We start from the raw sequence: 19,662 nt of genomic DNA, 5'->3' as shown, positions 1-19,662 counted from the left end.
CCCTGTGTGGGGCGCTGCTGCCGAGCGGTGCGGAGCCGAGAGGCTGCCGGGAGCCGCCATTTTCTCAGCCGGAGCGATTCCCGCAGCCGGGGCCGGTGAGGAGGATACGCGGCGCGGTGAGTTGTCAGGCGGGCGCGGCGCACTCGGGTCGGCGGGCGGACTCCCCGCGCGGGGTAGGGCCGCTCCTTTCCAGCCCTGGTTCTGCTCGGGGCCCACCCGCCCCATGTGCTCGAGGGTCGCCGAGCCGGGAGGCGTTGCCACAGGAACGGGCGCGCCCCCTCCGCTGCAGAGGTGTCCGCTCGTGGTTTCACAGCCTGGGCTTTGTGGTATCCACTGAAGTGTCTGCTGCCTGGAGTTGTGATCTCGTGTGTAGGACAGTGTTCGGATGGAGCAGAGTCGTTCAGCTCTTCCTCCTGTGCTGCTGCCCGCACTGGAGCTGTGCTGTGTGTTACGTTAGGGATGAGGTGTGGTGGTGTTTGCTTCACTTACACCAAAAGAAAAAAAACATTTTGCTGATGGATGCTTCCAAATCCTTTCTTAACTAATAGCTTGATGCAGTTAAATATACACTGAATTATTCACCTCGTCTCTTGAAATAACTGCGTAAGATGAACTTTAAGAAAGCAAGTTTTCATCTGGGGATGAAAAGTTTTGTTGAATAAGTCTATATTTTGATATATTTTTTTTGTTTCCTTAAGTGCTTCCTTTTGCTGTCCTGTAGTTTTATTTAGGACCCATAAGAGGACACACGAGTGATTCAGTCCTTTTGGAAGTTGGGCACCCACGCTGTTGGCCAAGAAGGGCAAAGAAATGAGTTAATGACAGCTCTGTGCTTCCTCTGACCTTGCTCCTTGTAACCAGCAGCAAAAGTGAAAGAACTCTGATGTGGGTGTGGTGGGGTTTTTTTCTGCTTCAAGTGATACGAGGCAGACTTGCTTCTGTTATCAGAACAGTTAGAAAATGCGTGTTCCTATCAAAGCCTTTGGAATGTGAAGGTGGATTTTGTTGCAGGCTTCTGTGTGCCCACGATAGTGATGGTGCACCTGTTGCTGTACTGCCAGGCTGGGCGAGGCAGCCAAAGGGAGTTGAAGTGTTGCAGAATATCCAGTTCATAAGTCAATGAAGAGCTCCCTGTGAAGGAAAGGATGTATTTATTTATTTGTTTGTTTATTGCCTAAAGATTGGTGCCAGAACACATGAAACTTGTATCTGCTTTAGTTAATCTGCTGCTAACCTTGGTTGGTGGCAGGATACCAAGGGGAAAGCCATTGTAGATACCCTTTCATTCTTATTTTCCATCAGGAGTTAATGGATGTAGTCTCTTGCAGCTTATTTTTCATAGCAAGAGGTCCATCATGAGATGTTCTATTCAAAAGGCTCTGAACACAACTATAGGAAGCCAGGCTCTAGAAATAGATTTCTGAACCTAAGGGGAAGAAAATTTTAGTTGTGCAGATAGGCTGAAGGTATGTGAAAGTGGAAGAAGGCGTGTTGCACAGCCTGATTTGGGTTGTCCTTCAGGACTAGAAATGCTATTGTTTTAATTGGTGCTGCTTCTTAACAGCTCAGACTGTATCACAGAATGTTTTACTTTTTGCCTTTTCTATGCTTGGTTAGTTATCGGGTGGATACCAGCAATAAGATATTTGACCCCCTTATACGTTGCTGTGTCTTTGAGTAGACGAAGAAGGGACAGCAATTGATTTCATAAGGAGAGATTTTGCACATCTAGTTTTAGGAACGTTTCCTATTTTAGAAATGGAAACTGTAATACTGTGTGCACAACTGAAAATTGTTACCAGAGAACCTGGGTGCTTCCCATGTTAATTTTGGACTTGATGACTATCCAAAATCTTCTTTACTAGAGTGCAGGTTCTATTTTAAAGCTTGCTTAGTGGAATCTAATCAATGTTGGAATTGAGAAGCCATCCTCAGTGAGCAATGTCACTTATGTAATATAGAACGTAAAATGAAGCTGGTCTTGAAGTTTGCTGTCCTTCCCCTTCTGTGTTCTGAACGTTTTCTTATTAAACAGTAAGGCAGCATTTGGTGCTGAGTGCTGTCTGCAGGTGCAATTTTCACGTTTCACTTTTGTGTTAGAATTAGTCCTCGAGTCATCCCAACTTGATAAAAAACTTCAAGTATAGAGGATAATTCAAGAGATTCCAAGCACACAGCTGTGTGTATGCACACCAATTTGGGTGTGTATGATTTCAGCCCATCGATGAATGACAAAGCATTCATGCTAGTGATACTGGGCTGAGGTGCCATTTAGCCCAGATGGATTTGCTGTGTGAGCAGCCCAGCTGGGCAGAGGTCATGGGCTCCCTGTGCTGCCCTGCTGCTGCAGTTTCTTCCTTTATAATCGCAAGGATCTGGCAGTTTTGCTGTGGCATTAATCACTTTACTGCAACTGGAGTCCAGTCTCATTATGTCCCCTTGAAGAGAGCTTGTCTCTTTCTGTCTTTTCACTCATCTATAGGCATAAATGTTTTCTAGCTGAACAGTAAAAGCATGTGATGCTGCAAGCTGGAGCACAGCTCATACTTGAGAAGGGAGGAGTATCCATGGTCACTGCAGGTTTTGCCAGGTGTTTTTTATCACTGCCCATTTTGTTCACATATTCCCATTGACTGCCTTTTTTTTTTCTTCCTAACCAAGAAGAGCAGTAACTCCGTTGTATTCCTGCAGTGATACACTTTATAGTCACTGATTGATACTTTTGATGGATACTTTGTTCCCCTGTTTTAACTCTGTGGAGGGTTGGATCTGTATAGCTTGCTTCTCAGTTTATTGAAGTTGCTTTGTTGTAGCTTAGGTACATATATCTGTTTCTATCTGAGCTGTTAGGATAGGTGCTTTGTAAAGGACTGCAGCTTGTCTAAGTGCATTTGGAGGCAACAACGATCATCTGGTTTAAACCTACCTGCTGTGTGCAGGGCTGCCAACCTCCAGACCAGGCTGCTCAGAGCCACATCCAGCCTGGCCTTGAATGCGTCCGGAGATGGGGCATCCACAACCTCCTTGGGCAACGTGTTCCAGTGCATCACCACCCTCTGAGTGGAAAAACGTCCTCCTAATATCAACCTAAATCTCCTCTGTCTCAGTTTAAATTATTTAAAGTATTTAAGCTTAAAATATTTAAGCACATGGTAGGGGATATGGAAACAGGATGGGAAAAAAATGACAGACCAATTTTCCAAAATGTGCAAAAAATAAAAGAAAATCCCCTAATGTTAAGTTTATTATTCCCATATGGTTTGTCTGGAAAGAATACTTACAGAAACTCCTTAAGCTTAAATGGTACAATTCCAAGTGATCTGTAATTTAAAAACGGTACCTAAATCCTAGACAGTTTTCTGTACGGCTACGAGAGCACAGTGCCTTTCTTGAGCACCATTTTGTTATGTTTCCATTTATGCTGCATATGAAGCAGTCTGGAACTGGAACTGCCAGGGGAAGTTGAGTCTGTCAGGATTGCTTTGTTGTGTGGTTTGTTTTGTGAGGTTATGTGTAGTCAGGTGCTCTTGGAGTTGCTTCTCTGCCTTTACCTGTAGTCTCTCTTTCTACCTTGTTCTCAGTATGTTTGAGGTTTGGATTTCGTGGGAAGGTTTTGACTGTTTTTTTCCCCCCTTCTCCTCCTCTGCTTTATTTTTAGGTCCTGTCATCTGTAGGCAATTCATTTCAGTGGCAGCAACTGTCAGATCTAAACTTCTGCTTTGGATAGGTTTTCTTGTGTCCAAATTGAAAAGGCCAACATCCCTCTTGCTCTTTACTGTATATGAAACGCTTGCAAGGAGCTTCATTTCTTCCTTTTCCCCAGTGGGAAGCTCACTAGGGCCAATCTGAAAACCCTAAAGCTGATGCACTTAGATAAGATTTGGTGCCAAAGCAAAGGGTGTTGTATAGGTGCTTCCCTCCTTACTTAAAAGAAATCTCTCTTTAATGGTTGGACTAGATGATCTTCTAGGTCTTTTCCAACCTTGATAATTCTGTGATTCTTCCAGCAAAATGGTTTGGTTTTTCTAAATGGTTACTGTTATGTAGATATGAACATGCTAAAGTGTGTGAATACTTCGCAAGCTCCCTTCCTTATTCATCTTTGTAAGTACAGCTCAGTGCATAGCACACTCCTTTGATCAAATTGCAGCTGAGCAGGCACAAAGTGCAATGCAGCAAAGTGACATCCACATGGTCTGTGGTATGTGTGATCAGCTGGTACAGCGTGTCCTGTTTGATATTTACTTGGTGCACTGCTCTCGCATTTCAGAACTGGGTCGACAATAAACACTCCCATTGCTCTCATAGTGAGCATGTCAAGCAATACAAGCTGTGTGTTGGATGCGTGCTGTGGCCGGGAACGCAAGGCTGTGCCACTGCCTGTCTGGTTTGAAGGTTACTGCTGTGTTGCCATTTGGAAAGAGACAGGGATTAAAAATAACTCCTTCTAATGTCAGTCTGCTTTAGGGTTGAGGATGGGAATAATAGTGTGTGATAACGTGCTTGAGAGAGAAAAGCAGATCGGTTGTTTTTTCCTTTGAAACATTTTAGTCTGAGGTAAAGTGATGGTGTCATAGTTTTGCATAAAATCATAATTGGCACAAAACTTGAATGGGAAATGCCCGACTTCTAAAATTTAGGCATGCAGTTCTATATTTTCAATAAGGTAATGCCTGGGTTGTGAACTTTATGGGGTCTGTTAGTTCGTTGTTTTTAGTTTTCCCCAAACGGAAGCTTAAAAAGTAGTGCTGTCTAAATGGATACTTCAGCCTAAAAGTGGTAGGCGTCTTGTGGCAAATAACTTTCATGTATTTAAAAATAGGATGGAACTTGGCTCAGCTTCTGGAAGTCTTTCAGGTTAAAATGGGCTTTGTTTACTCACTTCTTATATGAGGAGATGTTTAATGCTTCAATAATAATAATAATATCACCTGGCTTTCTAAGTAAAGATGAAGTTTAATCACAATAGAAGATCCAGGAATTTTAATGAAATCTATGTGGAATGGGTTAAGTCAATTCTTTTCTAAACTCAGGCCTGCTGTGTGAATGTATCATAAAGTGTTGTATGTGTGTGTGAGTTGGCTACAGATTAGTACTTTATGTTTCTCAGTCATAAACTTTCTTCTGCACTTAAATAACATTTTGGAGTTCTGTTACTTCACAAGACATTGCTTTCCATTGTTATCCCATGTAAGATGTAGTCCTATAATACAAAGCTGATGTTTGAAGTTTAGTCTTCCATTCTTTCCCTCTCTGTGTCTTTGCCCAAGCGTTCCCTTCTCAGTTCCTCAGTGTCCTCACAGCACCCAGCTTCCCAGCAAACACCCAGACGATCAGCAGAGTAAGCGGAATAAATAATACAAAGTGATGTATATGGTAGTTTGTCTCATGCTGTTACTTCTGCTAGGAGAGTCTGTCACATAGGAGCCGCCCACGGGATATTTTGAGTTCTACAGGCTTTATTTTTAAAGGTGAGAAGTTATTTCAAGAGAAGGGGGGAAAAAAAACCATGATTAAGCATGATATGCTTATAAACAATCCGAAAGCAAAACTTCCCTTAAAATAAGTTCCTGTGACCAAAACCTTTAGAACAGAGGGGGCTGGGCAGTGATTCAAGGAATGACACCAGAGAAGCAGCAGGGCCTGGGCTGGTGCAGGTAGCAGAAGGATGATCAGTAATGAGTTGCAATAATGCAATATGACCCCTTGTTAAAGTGACGCTTGCAAAAGACAGCTTGCAAGTACCTAACTTGCAGGAAACGGAGGCATGATTATTCTCTCAACTCTTCTTTAACTTTGTCTATCATGCTCATTGTTATAGTGAGTGGTCACCATTGGGCTTATGAAACAAAAAGGTACAAACCAAGGGAGGTCTTTGTGTCTCTAGGAAATCCCTGAGGCCCATCAAACTGGGGCCTTGCTCTGTCTCCTCCCCTCAGGACAAAGTTCAGAGGGTGGATAACAGAAGGTTGGCAGTAGGTTGCGATTGCCTCAGCTGTTTTGTTTGCAACAGATCAAAAAGGGATGTAGAAGCTCTGATCTGGTTTAAAAGCACATAGAAAACAGATGTAGGATGTAAAAACTCTTAATAGGGTAAGAGTTGGGATTTTTGTCGTTATTTCTGAACCTGTTTTTATGTAAGTAAAAGTAAAAACACGCTGCTATTTGTACTTTGAAAGCACATTTGTGAGATACTTTCTGAAAAGGAACCTCCGAACTTTGAAAGATGTGAAGCAGACGTTGTTTGCCACCCTCTGGGAAGTCTTTTAGGTGTGCAGATAAGAAAAAGAGTATGCAGCTGAGGCTGTGCGAGCAATGCAAATCATTGCGTGATTGAGGAGTAGTAATGATGATTCCAATTGCATGAGATCATTTGATCTATTTATAGGAACAACCCTACAGGATTTAAAAGCAAGATTTTTAATGGGGAATAAATATGAGCCCTTAAACATATATGATAATAATTAAAAAGTATATATACTATACCACATATATATATATATGTATATATATATATATACACACACTATATTAATACCTACAGCTTTCATGTTACTTCATGTAATTACTGAGTTTTACCCTTTGAAGGTCAAAGCAAGCATACAATTCAGACCTGTGGGTCAGTCAATATAATTTATTTGCTGTTTCTGAATTTGTTGAGCTACAATCATTCTGCAGTGTTATTACAGATGTTATTACATTAGTTACGAACCGACTTGCAGAACTAATTGCAGTTGGTGCTCAAAACCAGCCTTGTGCCCACAGCTGCATGCAGTAAGCATGATGCCGCTGATGTGTTTTCTCAACCTTCCTGCTGGCTCGTTTGCTTTGTCATTGTGGCAAAGTGCGCCATAATCTTTCTTTTTTTAAACTGGCTCAGATAAATGCTTCTCATTGAGTGAATGGAGCTGTCATAAAGGGTTGGGTTTGGGTGTGGGTGCTTGCTATAGCATTGCGCTGAGACCTTTGATGGCCATTACCCTGTCAATGAGGCAGGGTATCTGTCAAGTTGTGTGAGGCACAGGTAATAACTGATTGAAGGTTTCTCATTTGCTTTATCCCTCTTACTGTATAAGGTGCATTCCTGATTAGCACATGCAACAGAAGGCTGTAGTGGCTACCTGGGTGAGAGAGGCTGCTGTGTGCTGGCTCAGATGCATTCAGGACAGCGGAAGAGCTGCTGTAAACACCGGGGGAAGCCAGGTGCATCAAAGCTTTACTCTCAGGCACCAGAACGTCATTCAGCTGAAGAAGCACAGCACCCATTCTTGAATTTGGCACCCAAAGGTTGGATGGTTCCTCTTCTGGGGAAAGGGCCCTCTGTGCCAAAAGGGATACGTGCACCCATCAGGTGGGGGCTGTGGCCTGCAGGCAACCTGCACCAAGGCAGGAATCACACGCTTTGAAACTCTGATCTGTCCAATTGCTTTTCATTAATGATGTCCTACCCAGAACAAGTTAGGTAGGTGCTTACTTGAAGCATTTTTGTCTCAAATGGAGAGAGCAAAACAACAGTTTTGCAACAGAAATTACTTGGGGGATATGAAGATTTCCAGTGAAAATTGCCAGTGATGGCTGCTAGTTTTGCTTTAGGACTCTCCCGATCACTCTCTGTGCTCTGAAATCACTGTTGGCTCAGCAACTCTAGAGGGAAATGTCCTTTGACCAGTGACTGTGTCTTGGCATGCCCTGTATTTATTTGCATGGTACTGCTAAAAGAGGAATCAACCTTCAGTTGGTTGGCTTATTGGGAAGATTATTCATAGGAGTATTTGGGGGATTTTTAAAAGAAATGTCGCGCTATTTTACCCAGACTGTGTGTCATTTTTGTTGTAGGGTAAGGAGAGTTGTTCACTTGCACAGTTCTGTGGGTGTAGCTACCAAAGCACTGCTTTTGTGAGGCACTAAAAGAGTTAGTGTGTACTCAGAGCTGAGCTTAAACTGTGGCTTGTTTCTAGGCTGTGCTATAAGTCTGGTACATGTTTTTGGGAATAAAAATAAGGATAGATGAAAGGTATCTGTTGGATTTGACATTGCTGATTGTAAAGCTAAGCGTGCATTATCAGGGTTAACATCTGTCTTTGTAACGTTACAGTTAAAATATGGGAAACTTCTGTGATTTTTTTTTTTTCTAAATATTTTGTAGGCTTCATGTTGTGTAGAGCGAGAGGCCACAACTCTTGAAGTCTGCAACTGCTTTTGAGATGAAAAGGGTTGCTCTGTCTCGCTCTGTTCTGCTCAGCACCTGGGCAGCGCTTTTTGAATTGGGGAACCGTGAATGTAGCTTGGAGGATTTACCACATCCTCCAGCTGAAGATTGTTACAGACAAAACCAGCCAGGTTAATCTCTTGCCTGAGTCTCTCACTACATTTGGTAGAGCACTTTGGAGTCCTCTCCAGAGGAATTAGGGTATTTCTCTGTTGGGGATTTGGCAATGTATACCAGGAAATAGTTCTAATTTGTAATGCTTACTTGTACCTCATTTAATTTCTTTCCCTTTTCCCGTGTGGTAGTTACGGGTGGTTTGTTTTGAAATCATCAACATCAATACTTAAGGCCTGTTGAGTTCCATAAATTAGGTGTTTGATTTGGGGGAATATACTTTGTAACCTCTGAAAAAATAGTATTTTCTCTCATCCCGCTGCTACTTGTTGATCTTGTACCATTGCTTTGGCATGAGTGCATTCAAACAAGCCTCTTTCCTCCACCCTGATTTTCCTTCTGTTCAATCCTGTCTAAGCAGAGCTGACCAGTCAAAAAAAACATTCAGGTGTTTCTTGTAAAGGAATTACTGCATCCAGACAAAATTTGGCAGATGTTTTATTCTATTAGATTATTTAATTCTATAATTCCATGTTCTTATCTCAGAAGCCTTTTGTCAGCTTTTAGTTCTTCCTCAATTTTATTATTCTTGCAGTATTCCCTTCCAAAAAATAAAGCATTCTCTTAAATATGTGAACATGTAAATCTGTGTATGTTACAGGCAAATTCTTATTAGTCATGTTTTGTAACATATTCCTGTAATACTTCACAATCTTCCTGCCACTCCTTATGCTTTATCTTTATTTTGGTTTGACTCTGGAGGGGTGGGAGCAGGTAAGGAGGGAGGGAACAGGAGGAGACGTTAATGCATAAAACACAGCTAGTCGAATTTAGCTCATTTCCATGCTTGTGGATGTGTCCTTCTGTCTGAAGATAACATGTATATGCTTTGTTTAGGGAATTTGAAGGAAGAGCCCTACGTATGAGGAGATGACGTGTAATGGCCCGGATAACTCTGAACCTGGTGCTGCCCCAGCCACTGACAGTGACCAGGAGTGGTCCCAGGAACACTCCCGGCTAGGAACCTTTGTGGAGTTTCCCCGCGATTGTCCGGTTCCAGCATCAGCACTAGCTCGAGCTGGCTTTGTTTATACTGGAGAAGGTGATAAAGTCAAGTGCTTCAGTTGCCATGCGACTATTGAAGGATGGGAGCCTGGGGATTCAGCGATTGACAGACACAAAAACCTTTCCCCAGATTGCAGATTTATTACTGAGTCTGCTTTTTTGGAAAATGATGTACGTCCTCTTGCGCAGAGCCACCGGCATAGAACTGAAAACGGCTCCAGCAATTCAGCCCTCTCCTCTGCTCTGGAGGACTTGTCTGATGTGGAGGCAGATTACCTGTTGAGAACCAGGCAGGTTGTGGACATGTCTGACACTTTGTATCCTAAAAACCCTGCTATGTGCAGCGAAGAAGCCAGGCTGAAGTCCTTTCACAATTGGCCCCCCTATGGCCTATTGACTCCGAAGGAGTTAGCTGGTGCAGGACTCTACTATACAGGTGTCGGTGATCAAGTTGCATGTTTTTGTTGCGGTGGAAAACTGAAAAACTGGGAACCTGGTGATCGAGCTTGGTCTGAGCACAAGAGGCATTTTCCCAAATGCTTTTTTGTCCTGGGCCGGGATGTTGGAAATGTTTCAACTGAATCTATTTGTACAGAGCTTGGGAGAAGCTGTCTAAGCAACGAACAGCATCCAAGGAATCCATCCATGGTAGAATATGAGAGGCGGATACAAACGTTTTTAACTTGGATATACCCTGTTAACAAGGAACATCTTGCTGAAGCAGGGTTCTATAGCACAGGTAAGATAGACCCCCAAATGGCGATTACATCTTACAAATAAATGTTGTGCAAATATGTTTTATAATGAAAAATATAAGCACTTTCCTATTCTAATGCAGAACGGTTTGCCAGACTTTTAGTAGAACTGGTATTCATTCTGCTTTCCTTTACAAACTACTTCTTGTGTTTCTCTTGCATGATTACAGCCACCCTATGAGAATGTTTCTTAGCACAATATCAAATTGTCAGGTTTGTTTGTTTGCTTTGTTAGCAGCAGAGCATCAAAATAAGTTTTCCTTACCTGCTAAAACCCTCCTAATGTATCTTTTACAATAGCAATAACTGAAGCAAATAGTTTTAAAAAATGAAGTGCTGTCCTCCAGATAAACACCTCAGGTCTAAAGAGCAACTGTGTAGCTCTGAAGCTTCTGAACCAAGACAGTGCAGGTTATATGCCATTTTAATTAGTTAATGTGTTTACATTATCATGGCATCCAGACAACCAAAAAAAGCAAGTGCCATTATTACCTAATGTAAAAGCTTTATGAAGACGAGGACTCTACTGGAAGAGATTTTACTATTAGGAATCCAGTGTATCATCTGGATAAGGCTCTAATATCGTTGTGCATTGCTTTTTCAATCTGGAGAAGGCAAATAATTCCTTATTGAATTGTGTGGTGCAGATAAAGCTCTTTGAAATTCTTTACTGAGAGATGCTGTGCAAAGTTGTGCTATTATTAGGTCACAAAGAAAAGGGGATTATCCAGGATAATTTCTTGCTCTCATCTTAATTGGCTTCTCCCTTAGTAGCTCCCAGAAGAGCTTTTTAATCTGATACCATTTGCTTTGCTTGTGGCCATAAATAAAACTCTTGATATATTCTTACATAAGTGGAACACAGGTAATATTTGTACTCAATAGAATTGTTTTATTAGTTCCATCTTGGACTCCTGACAGTAAGTAGCTTACCTTGGCCAAGAGAGATCTATACTGTGAAGGTGAACTGAACAGGCAGTTTAAGAGACCAAAAGGCTCTTTAAACGGCTTTGCATTTCTGGTAGGCTGAGACAGAGTTAGTTTTGGTGAAAAACAAACAAACAAAAGTACCCCCTCCCTCTTATTTCAGTCAGCACAGAGTCTGAGAGAGTTCTGGTGCAGTCTTTGATGGGGGTAGGCACAGTGCTAGTGCTGAAGGAATGCTATTTCTTCAGAAATTGCCATCAGTTATGCTGCTTCTATGTAGAACCCATTAATTTTAATGGTGAAATGAAGGAGCAAAGAACACTCTTTTGAATGAAATTCCTATTAGTAATTTCTATTCTTGCTTTACTGTTACTTGAATAGAAAACAGAACTGTGGTCATGAGGACAAACAGATAAAGTTGTGTCAGTTCCTTTCCAAATAAACTTTTTGTGGTAATGACTTAATGGCCTGTTTATCAGAGGGATGCACTATCTGATAATAGACTCTTTTTAGCATTTGCTTTTTAATTACTTGCTATATCAGAATTCTCAAATATTGTATGTGACTCTATTTTATGTGACTTTAAGGTCAACTTTTTTTTTTTTCCTGAACGTTTGTTTCAGATCATGTTTATTATACTCTTATACGGATTATTTTCCAATTACAATTTCCACTCAGTAATATAAATGTTTGTTGTTTGTAATAATGTAGTGCTTCAGCTAAGAACTCCTTGTCAGTGCATACTAAAAATATGTAACTTGGGTGTTTGCTAAGGTAATGGTGATCATGTTGTGTGCTTCCACTGCGGTGGAGGATTGCAAGAATGGAAGGAAAATGAAGACCCATGGGATCAACATGCCAAGTGGTTTCCTGGGTAAGGTATTTTTTTTACAGTTTTCTTTTGACACTTCATAGAACTGTAGAATCCCTGGAGTTGGAAGGGACCTTTAAGGGTCATCTAGTCCAGTGCCCCTGCAATAAACAGGGCTGTGCACATCTGAGTTGTCTTCATAGTATTTTGTTTTTATGACAGAGCCTACTAGTAAGGTCTTTAGAAATCTGACTGTGACTTTGATGCTGTTTCTATTTATGACAGTGGAGGGTTTCTTTTTGTTAGCACATCCACATTGGTGGCAGTGTTTCAGATTCTCACAATATGCTACATAGATGATTCCAAAATTAATGTCTCATTTATTTACAGGGAAACTACAACAGATGCAAAAAGCACAATTGCACTGTCTGATAGAGCAAATTCTCAGCTATAAAGCATTATTTTTCAGCATAGTCACCACAGCTAGGTATGTGTTTTCACCAGCAATGAACAAGAATCTATTTGCCATGCTCATATAAATAAATAAAATCTGCCCCAGCTACTGCCCAGTAGCTTGGACTGGTTGGAAAATAACAAAACACAAAGCATCTGCATTACCAGTTGCTGCTTTTCTGTGATTACAAACTACTTAAAGAACCAGTGTTTTGACATGATGTTAGTTATTCATTAATTCATTGGAGTTTTTTACTACTATAAACATGTAGCATGAGGTGACATGGCCAACAGTTCCTTAGCTTCCTGTTTCACCAAATCTGCAACACATAATTACTGCTGAAGCAATTAATAACTTTTTAGAAGCACTTAGGTGATATTACTGATGTTGATTGTTCATTTTGAAGTTTGGGAAGCAAGCATTCTATGTGAGGTAGGAATTGTATCAAACCTTTATGAAGTTACAATATCAACTTCTGTTTGCTGCTTATGTAGTTATATGATAACTAAATATTTTTGTTTATAGGTGCAAGTTCTTGAGAGAGGAAAAGGGAATAGAATTTATTAATAATGTTCACTTAAGAGATGGATGTAGGGATTCAACAGTAAGTGTCTTCTTATTGATTAAATATTTTACTGAAGTAGAAAACAATCATAACCTAATTTTCGTATGAAGTCAATCTTCTGATCATCTGCATAACTTTTTAGTCTTCCTGCTGCTTCTTTCCTTGGCAGAAAGTAAAAAAACATTGAAGTATGTTTTGATTCTGCTATTTGAGCTTCATAGATTGTACAGTTGTCCCTACTTAGATAATGAATGCCAGCTTGGGTGCCTTGTGGGTTGTTATATATTCCATACTGAAATGCTAATCCTTGTAGGCTGGGAACCAAGAGCCACGTACATATTATTGCACCAGAAAAGTGTTAAAATGAAAATGTAACAAAGTCTGAATGCCATAACAAAGTATGAATCCCTTTGCCAATGTTTAGAGCAGAGAAAATCTGCTCTAACTATAGTAGTTTTACTCAATAAAATAACTGAGGTCAAATAGCTATTTTGTGTCTTATAACTGTATAGGTCTCCTCGTACTCATTCCAGAATTGTAATTTTTTTCATCTTTCTATTTATTTTTTAGATAGAAGCTGCTGAAGTTTCAATACTTCCTGAAGGTATATAGTAAAAATAACAATAATAATAATAAAACCAAATTTCTAAGTTAACTCTATTATATTTTTCAAAAATGGCAGGCAAATTGTTGGGTGATATTCTTTTACTGCTTTGTTCCTTCTAAATTGCACAATGAATTTTGTTTCTCGTGTGATAACTCTAATCATCAGTGGATAAATACTGCATTGAATTAGAGAAGTTACATGATGAACACTGCAGAATACTGAAACAAAGTGATTGTTGTTGATTTTCATGAGGTGGGAAGACTTACATTGCAAAAAGACAAGGAATCTAGGAAGCCGAGGAAGCTTAAATGACTTATGTGGAGGAATGTGTTATGGTAAAATAATGTTTCTTATGAATATGAGAACGCTGAGATGGTAAAAGAAACAATAGGCAGGCAGTCATGCTGCAGCGCGATGTGGAATGAAAGCTCTTGCTGATAAGAGTGCTTACACAAGATCTATTTTAAAAGCTTTTCAAATACATAGGACACACTGCTGGAAAATCTATTCAAGCAATTACATTGAAAAAGAGAGAGGAGGAAGTCCCATAGACTGAAGAGCAGTTGTGTCCTAAATGAGTGGTGTGTGTTATCCTGGGAAGACTGACTTCAGAAATTCTGAAGTGATTGCGCTTGTGTTTCGATTTCATAAATTCATATTGTTGTATTGATTTCTATTATCAGATGGATGGGTTGTTTTTCTTTTCTGAACTGAATTACAACTAATGTAAAGTTAGCAAATACTTTAGTATTTACTGTTCCTTGGGATTTATGATGATTTCAGTTAATGTTCAGCTTTGGACTTTGTTTCACAAATTATGTAGGACATGTGATTTAAGGAATTGTGTTGAAAATGTTGAAGTAGTTGATTTGAATCGCAAGCCTAGGAGGATTTCCATACTATAAGCAGATGAAGAGAGTCTGGGAAAACAAGGACTGAAAAGCTCTCGAGTTTTCCAATGCAGTACTTAAAAGCAGCATAACTCTCAAATCAGAAATGCAGTTCTTTTTGCTAAATATCTGCAAAGGTGTTTTAACTATAATGAATACAATCAGATATTATGTTAAATATATATATATGTATATATATATATGTATATGTATGTTAAATTGTGGTGTTCTTTTCTTTTCCTTTATTGTTTTAGATGACCTCTTACAGAATCAGTTGGTACAGAACGCTGTACACATGGGTTTCAGTTTGTCTGAGATTAGGAGCACTATGGAAAAGAAGTTGCACGTGTCTGGAGAAAGCTATACGTCTGTTGAGGATCTGGTAGCAGACTTAATAAGTGCTCAGAAAGAAAATATAAAGGGAGAACCACCAAAGGAAAGCCCGCTTGAGCAAGGTGAGCTTAGTAAACTGTAAAACCTACATGTGTACTTTCACAATAACTTGTTTGTCTATGAAGTATATCCTATCATTAACTATTCATTCTGCCCTCTGACTCAAGTATTGCTTAATATGAAGTTACAATATTGGAGCTTAAAGTTTTATATCTTATTTTTGGGCATCAAAGAAGTGGAGCAAGGGGGTGTTAAAAAATATTTGAGGTTAGTAGAATGTCACGTGCAAAATATATTTAGTATTAATACCACAAAACATATTGAAATAATAGTTCAGTACCCTCTGAGGTTAGCTTTTTAGCCAGTGTTACTGTGACAATGGCAAGGATAATTGTAGATATGGGGAAGTAAACACAATTTATTGTCAAATATTCAGTGTACAAAAAATTTAATACTACACTGCTAAAATGTTTCAAGTGTAAAATTGGTGCCATTACTAACAGCACTGAATAGAAGCATTCTCCTTCCTGGCCAATAAGGAACTGCTCCAGTTGCTACTGAACAACATTCCTTTTTAATTATTTACGTTGCAACTATGTTTGGGCATACAAGTCATTCTCAGAAAAGCCATTGTGGTATGCCCTGCTGATTGACCAGAAACAAGTTGTCCCACTCAAGAGCTTATTTGTAGTTTAAAGACAACCATATGGATGAATTCAGAGGGAGAGAAAAGCCCATCTGGTTGGCATGATAGACAGAGAGCTCACTAGCCCGTCCCTTTTAATAACATTTTTCATGGATATTATGCAGAGAAAGAACTTGCAATGAAGATGGGCATTATTTTTGTGACTGACTGCAGGGAACTTTCCCCATGCTGCAGAAGGCTTTTGTAGTGTGTATTTTCAAATGAGGCTTACTAGAAATTGCAGAGCTAATCTACAATGCAAAACAAATTGTTTCTGTATGACAGTTTTTTAAGCTTTTGAAGTATAGGCATTTTCATAAACAGAAGGACGGAGGGAAGTGATATCCTCATTCTTTAGCCTGAGGAAAATTGCTGGGGAAAAGTAAATCCAAATTACTTAACCAGGATTGATTATCCTTTCTTCCACCTTCTGTGTAGGTTTTGAGAAAGCTGTCTGTGGGAAGTCTCTAAAAAAACAAATGGCTCCTGGTTGCAGTATGTGTATCTTAGATTCCACAGATATTTCAAGGTCTTACCAACAGAGATGGCTGAATTCCCTGCACTGGTCTGGGAGGTGGGGGGAAAAAACAGACGTTGAAGATTTCATTTTAGTTTGGTTTCCCGTCTTGTGTGGTTTTGTCTGTGGGTTGTGGGTTTTTTTGCCTTTTTTAAAGGTGTAACTTCTAAATGACATGGAAAGGAAATCCTCTGTCTTTCTGTGGAGGGGGGAAAAAATGAGATGAGATACTATGAAAACATACTAACTACTTTCTGTGTGTTTATTCTTCTTAGATCTCAGTATCGAAGAGAAGTTAAGACGCCTGCAGGAAGAAAAGCTCTGTAAAATCTGTATGGCTAAAGACATATCAGTAGTCCTCATTCCCTGTGGTCACCTGGTTGCTTGTAAGGAATGTGCTGAAGCAGTCAATAAATGTCCACTGTGTTGTACAAATATTATAAAAAGACAGAAAATTTTTATGTATTAGTGAGATGGTGCAGTACTGTAGATGTAACTGTTTCCTGCTTTATTTCTTTAAACGTGTGTAATGTGATAACAGACGGTTGGGTGTTCACCAGTCTAGCACACACGGCGCATCTCACTTTGGAGATAATGTAAACAGTAAAGCTTTAATCAACACCCTGAAAAATGAGTTGACTGTCAGAAGCTGCTAGATTTTTGTTTAAAGCACTCATCCTACTGCCTCCTTAGTGCTCTCCTTACTTTCTGTGCTTTTACTTTGAAGTTGTGTTGTAAAATAACTGTTACTGTATTTTCAGCTCTGTTTGTATTCATGCTTCTACTAATCTTCTGTGAATACAGGAGTTAAGTATACACATGTTCTTTCAGGAAATGGCACAGGAAAACTGGGGGTTTTGATTGAGTAGCACTGATGCTGCATTTTTTTCCCCCACTAACAAGTATGAGAAATCAGAGAGAGTATATAAGTAGCAGAAAAAAACCTGCTTTTTATAGACCATGTTTCTACTAATTACCATTTGCTCAGCTCATTCGTCAAAAATAGACCTGCTTAATTCTCTCTTCTAGTGGGACCAGGGGTAACAGCCTCATCAGAGGAAATAAATTGCTTTAGGGTAATTTTTATGATGTTACTTTGAACGTTCAGATGCCTGAATAGATTTTCTGGGATTAAAATTCTTTCTGATTCATTGGATGCTACATGAAATACTTCATTTTCTGCATCTATTAATCTAGTGTTTCTAGTTTGGAAAACATCGGCTAAAATATCTTTTCATTTTATTCTTGTCCCTTGCCTGTCTTAAAATAACATCAGTTAGAACCTATAGCAAAGTTGTTCCATGTCTTCTAGCTACAGTTGTCTGTGTGATATTTCATAGATCAGTAATTAGATGCCTTTATTGCCACTGAAGGATGTCTATCTGTCTTGTCATTCTTGTTTACGCTTGTAAGCCTCTGTATCCGGTCTCAAATAATAATTAACAGGCTAAACAAACATGAACAACACAGGAACTAGCTCTGAATAGTGTTCTTTTTTTCCCCTCTTTTCTCCTTAGATTTACAAGGTAGCAACACCCTTGGAATTAGTGGACCCTTTTAAAACTGCTTTAAGCTTTGAAAATAATGTAACTGCCTCTGGATACCTGTGACTAATGAAAGATGGAAATTGTAACTGATGTTAATCATGATGTTAATCAGAACACTCATTTTTAAGTTCATTTCATGTGCTACCTACAGGCATAAAATGCAGACAATCCTAGGATGTAATCACCTCGCTGTATTTAAGTTTTTCTGCTGTCCAATGACACGTATTTAAACATTCTTAACATTATTTTTCTTAATCGAAGTTTTTCTACATCAAATCCAATACTGGATTCAAGTATATGTAGCTTCTGGTAGCTTCACTTCATAAACCTGGTTTTGCAAAGCCTAAGCAATGCAGAGCTTTATTTATGTCACTATTCCTTTGTTTCACTGTGGAAGGACTCTGTATAACTGAAGCTTATGCAGGTACAGTTGTTTAAATAATCCGGCCCTCTATAAAACTTGTACATATTCATTTTTGAAATTGACTTGTATTTGTATGTGTATCATCTCAGGTTCTAGCATCTCAAAAACGCCATATGATTGAAAACGTTAGCTCTGTAGCTTTGGTTGTGCCATGATTCATAGAATGTGTAAATCTGCTGCTGAGAGATTTTAGATTGTTACTGTTACTTTGCCAGTTGTTCTGTTGTGATCAATAGTTCCTGTATCCCCACTTACTATTTCTGTCATTGCTGTATAAATAGGCCTCAGAAAACTGGTTTTAGCCTTCTGCTTTTCTCAGCACATCCGTCTTGTATACAAATGTCATTCCTTACAAGTGAACTCGACAGAACTGAAGGATATTCTGCATACCTCATGCCCTTCGTTATGACAGGAGCTCTCTTCTTTTAAAACTTCCCTCATACCCACGAGACATCCATTGTGCGTTTGCTTCATGTTTCTAACATGTAGCATCATTCTAACTCATTTTTTCCTGCTGGTGTTTTAAGTATAGCTGGTTTACAGTAACACTAATTATGTGACTTCCAATTTGCGTGGGCACACTAATATATTCTGTGTATACAGAAATTTTATCTTGGATCCTACACTGAGTAATATATTTGATTAATGACACTTTATAAAGAATATATAGTTTTTCACATGATGAAAGTTTTAAATTCAATATACACAAATGCAATGCCTCTATTTTTTGTTAGATATTTGCTATAATTATATGAGATTTCACAGAACTGACATGTTTCTCCAGTGAAATGTTGTGTATATTTAAAATAAAGTGCAATCCAGTTGTTTGTGGAGTAGTGTTTGATTCTTACATGCAGAAGAAATAAGAGGAGGTTGGATTCTCTTGCTTTTTTGTTGTATAACTCAACTGTTCCTAATTTAACCTGAATGTTGGTAAGGATAGGAAGTATGTTTTAGGTTGAAAGGAAACAATCTGTGGTTTGTATGTGTTAAAATTTGTTTTAAAATATTCATTTGGCTGCTTTTTTAATAAATTGGAATTTAGTCCCTAGGAATTGAGTAGAAACTTCATAAAGAACTCAGTGCTAGGATTTGTGTTCTGGGAAAAAGTAAATATGTCATATACTGGTAAGAAGGGTTTGGGGTTTGGTGTCTTTTTTTTCTCCTGTCTTTTTTAAGAGTTCATTGTTTGAGAACTAACTCATACAGGGCTTTATCGTGGCTTATCAGGACTGATACGGGTTGGCAGTTCTGGCAGCCTTGTCTGTAGCTCCCATTTTCACTTACAGGGAGGGCTTGTGTTAACTTTCAAGTGAAACTAAAGCGCAGGGTGTTTGCACAGGAGCTACTATATCTCAGCTGAAATAGAGTGTTTAGTTATTGGTGCAAACACGTTATGCTGCCTTGCTTTAGCAGATGGTTTGTTACCTAACCTTGACCTGTCATGTGAGAGACTGCATGAGCTGGATCTAGCTTACAGCCTCCAACTTTTGCCATATGGACTAGACAAAACTATTTGAGAAGAGGCTGAGCAAATTCTGTTTAAAACTGTTACAAAACTAAATCCTAGCAGGGAGGTGATTTGGGGCGTAAATCTACTATGTAAACTCTTGAAGAGGAAATAAATAGAAGTAGGTCACAAACAATACCTTCAAAACTGAAATGGAAAGAAAAAAACATCCAGTTTATATGCAAATCA

The 19,662-nt window shown here is 39.3% G+C and overlaps 1 protein-coding gene across 6 annotated transcripts; it reads left to right on the top strand.

Moving 5' to 3' along the window:
- Positions 1-66: 66 nt before the first annotated feature.
- XIAP (X-linked inhibitor of apoptosis) lies at positions 67-18,788 on the top strand. 6 transcript variants are annotated; one of them, XM_085546310.1, is made up of 8 exons: positions 67-116; positions 7,077-7,351; positions 9,221-10,127; positions 11,845-11,944; positions 12,861-12,939; positions 13,471-13,504; positions 14,652-14,852; positions 16,268-18,788. In XM_085546310.1, the coding sequence occupies exons 3-8, from the start codon at positions 9,254-9,256 to the stop codon at positions 16,459-16,461; spliced, it is 1,482 nt and encodes a 493-aa protein (XP_085402436.1). In that variant the 5' UTR covers positions 67-116; positions 7,077-7,351; positions 9,221-9,253; the 3' UTR covers positions 16,462-18,788. The 6 variants fall into 6 exon arrangements, 5 of the variants coding, with proteins under 5 accessions (XP_085402436.1, XP_085402437.1, XP_015716303.1 ...); XM_085546311.1 differs by having other exon boundaries at positions 7,077-7,462; XM_015860817.3 differs by lacking the exon at positions 7,077-7,351.
- The last annotated feature ends 874 nt before the right edge of the window (positions 18,789-19,662 follow it).

Source organism: Coturnix japonica, chromosome 4, assembly GCF_054131305.1.
Source record: "Coturnix japonica strain WE chromosome 4, WE-NBRP24, whole genome shotgun sequence".
In the NCBI taxonomy this organism is placed as follows: Eukaryota; Metazoa; Chordata; class Aves; order Galliformes; family Phasianidae; genus Coturnix; species Coturnix japonica.
This window is presented reverse-complemented; position numbering and strand designations above follow the sequence as displayed.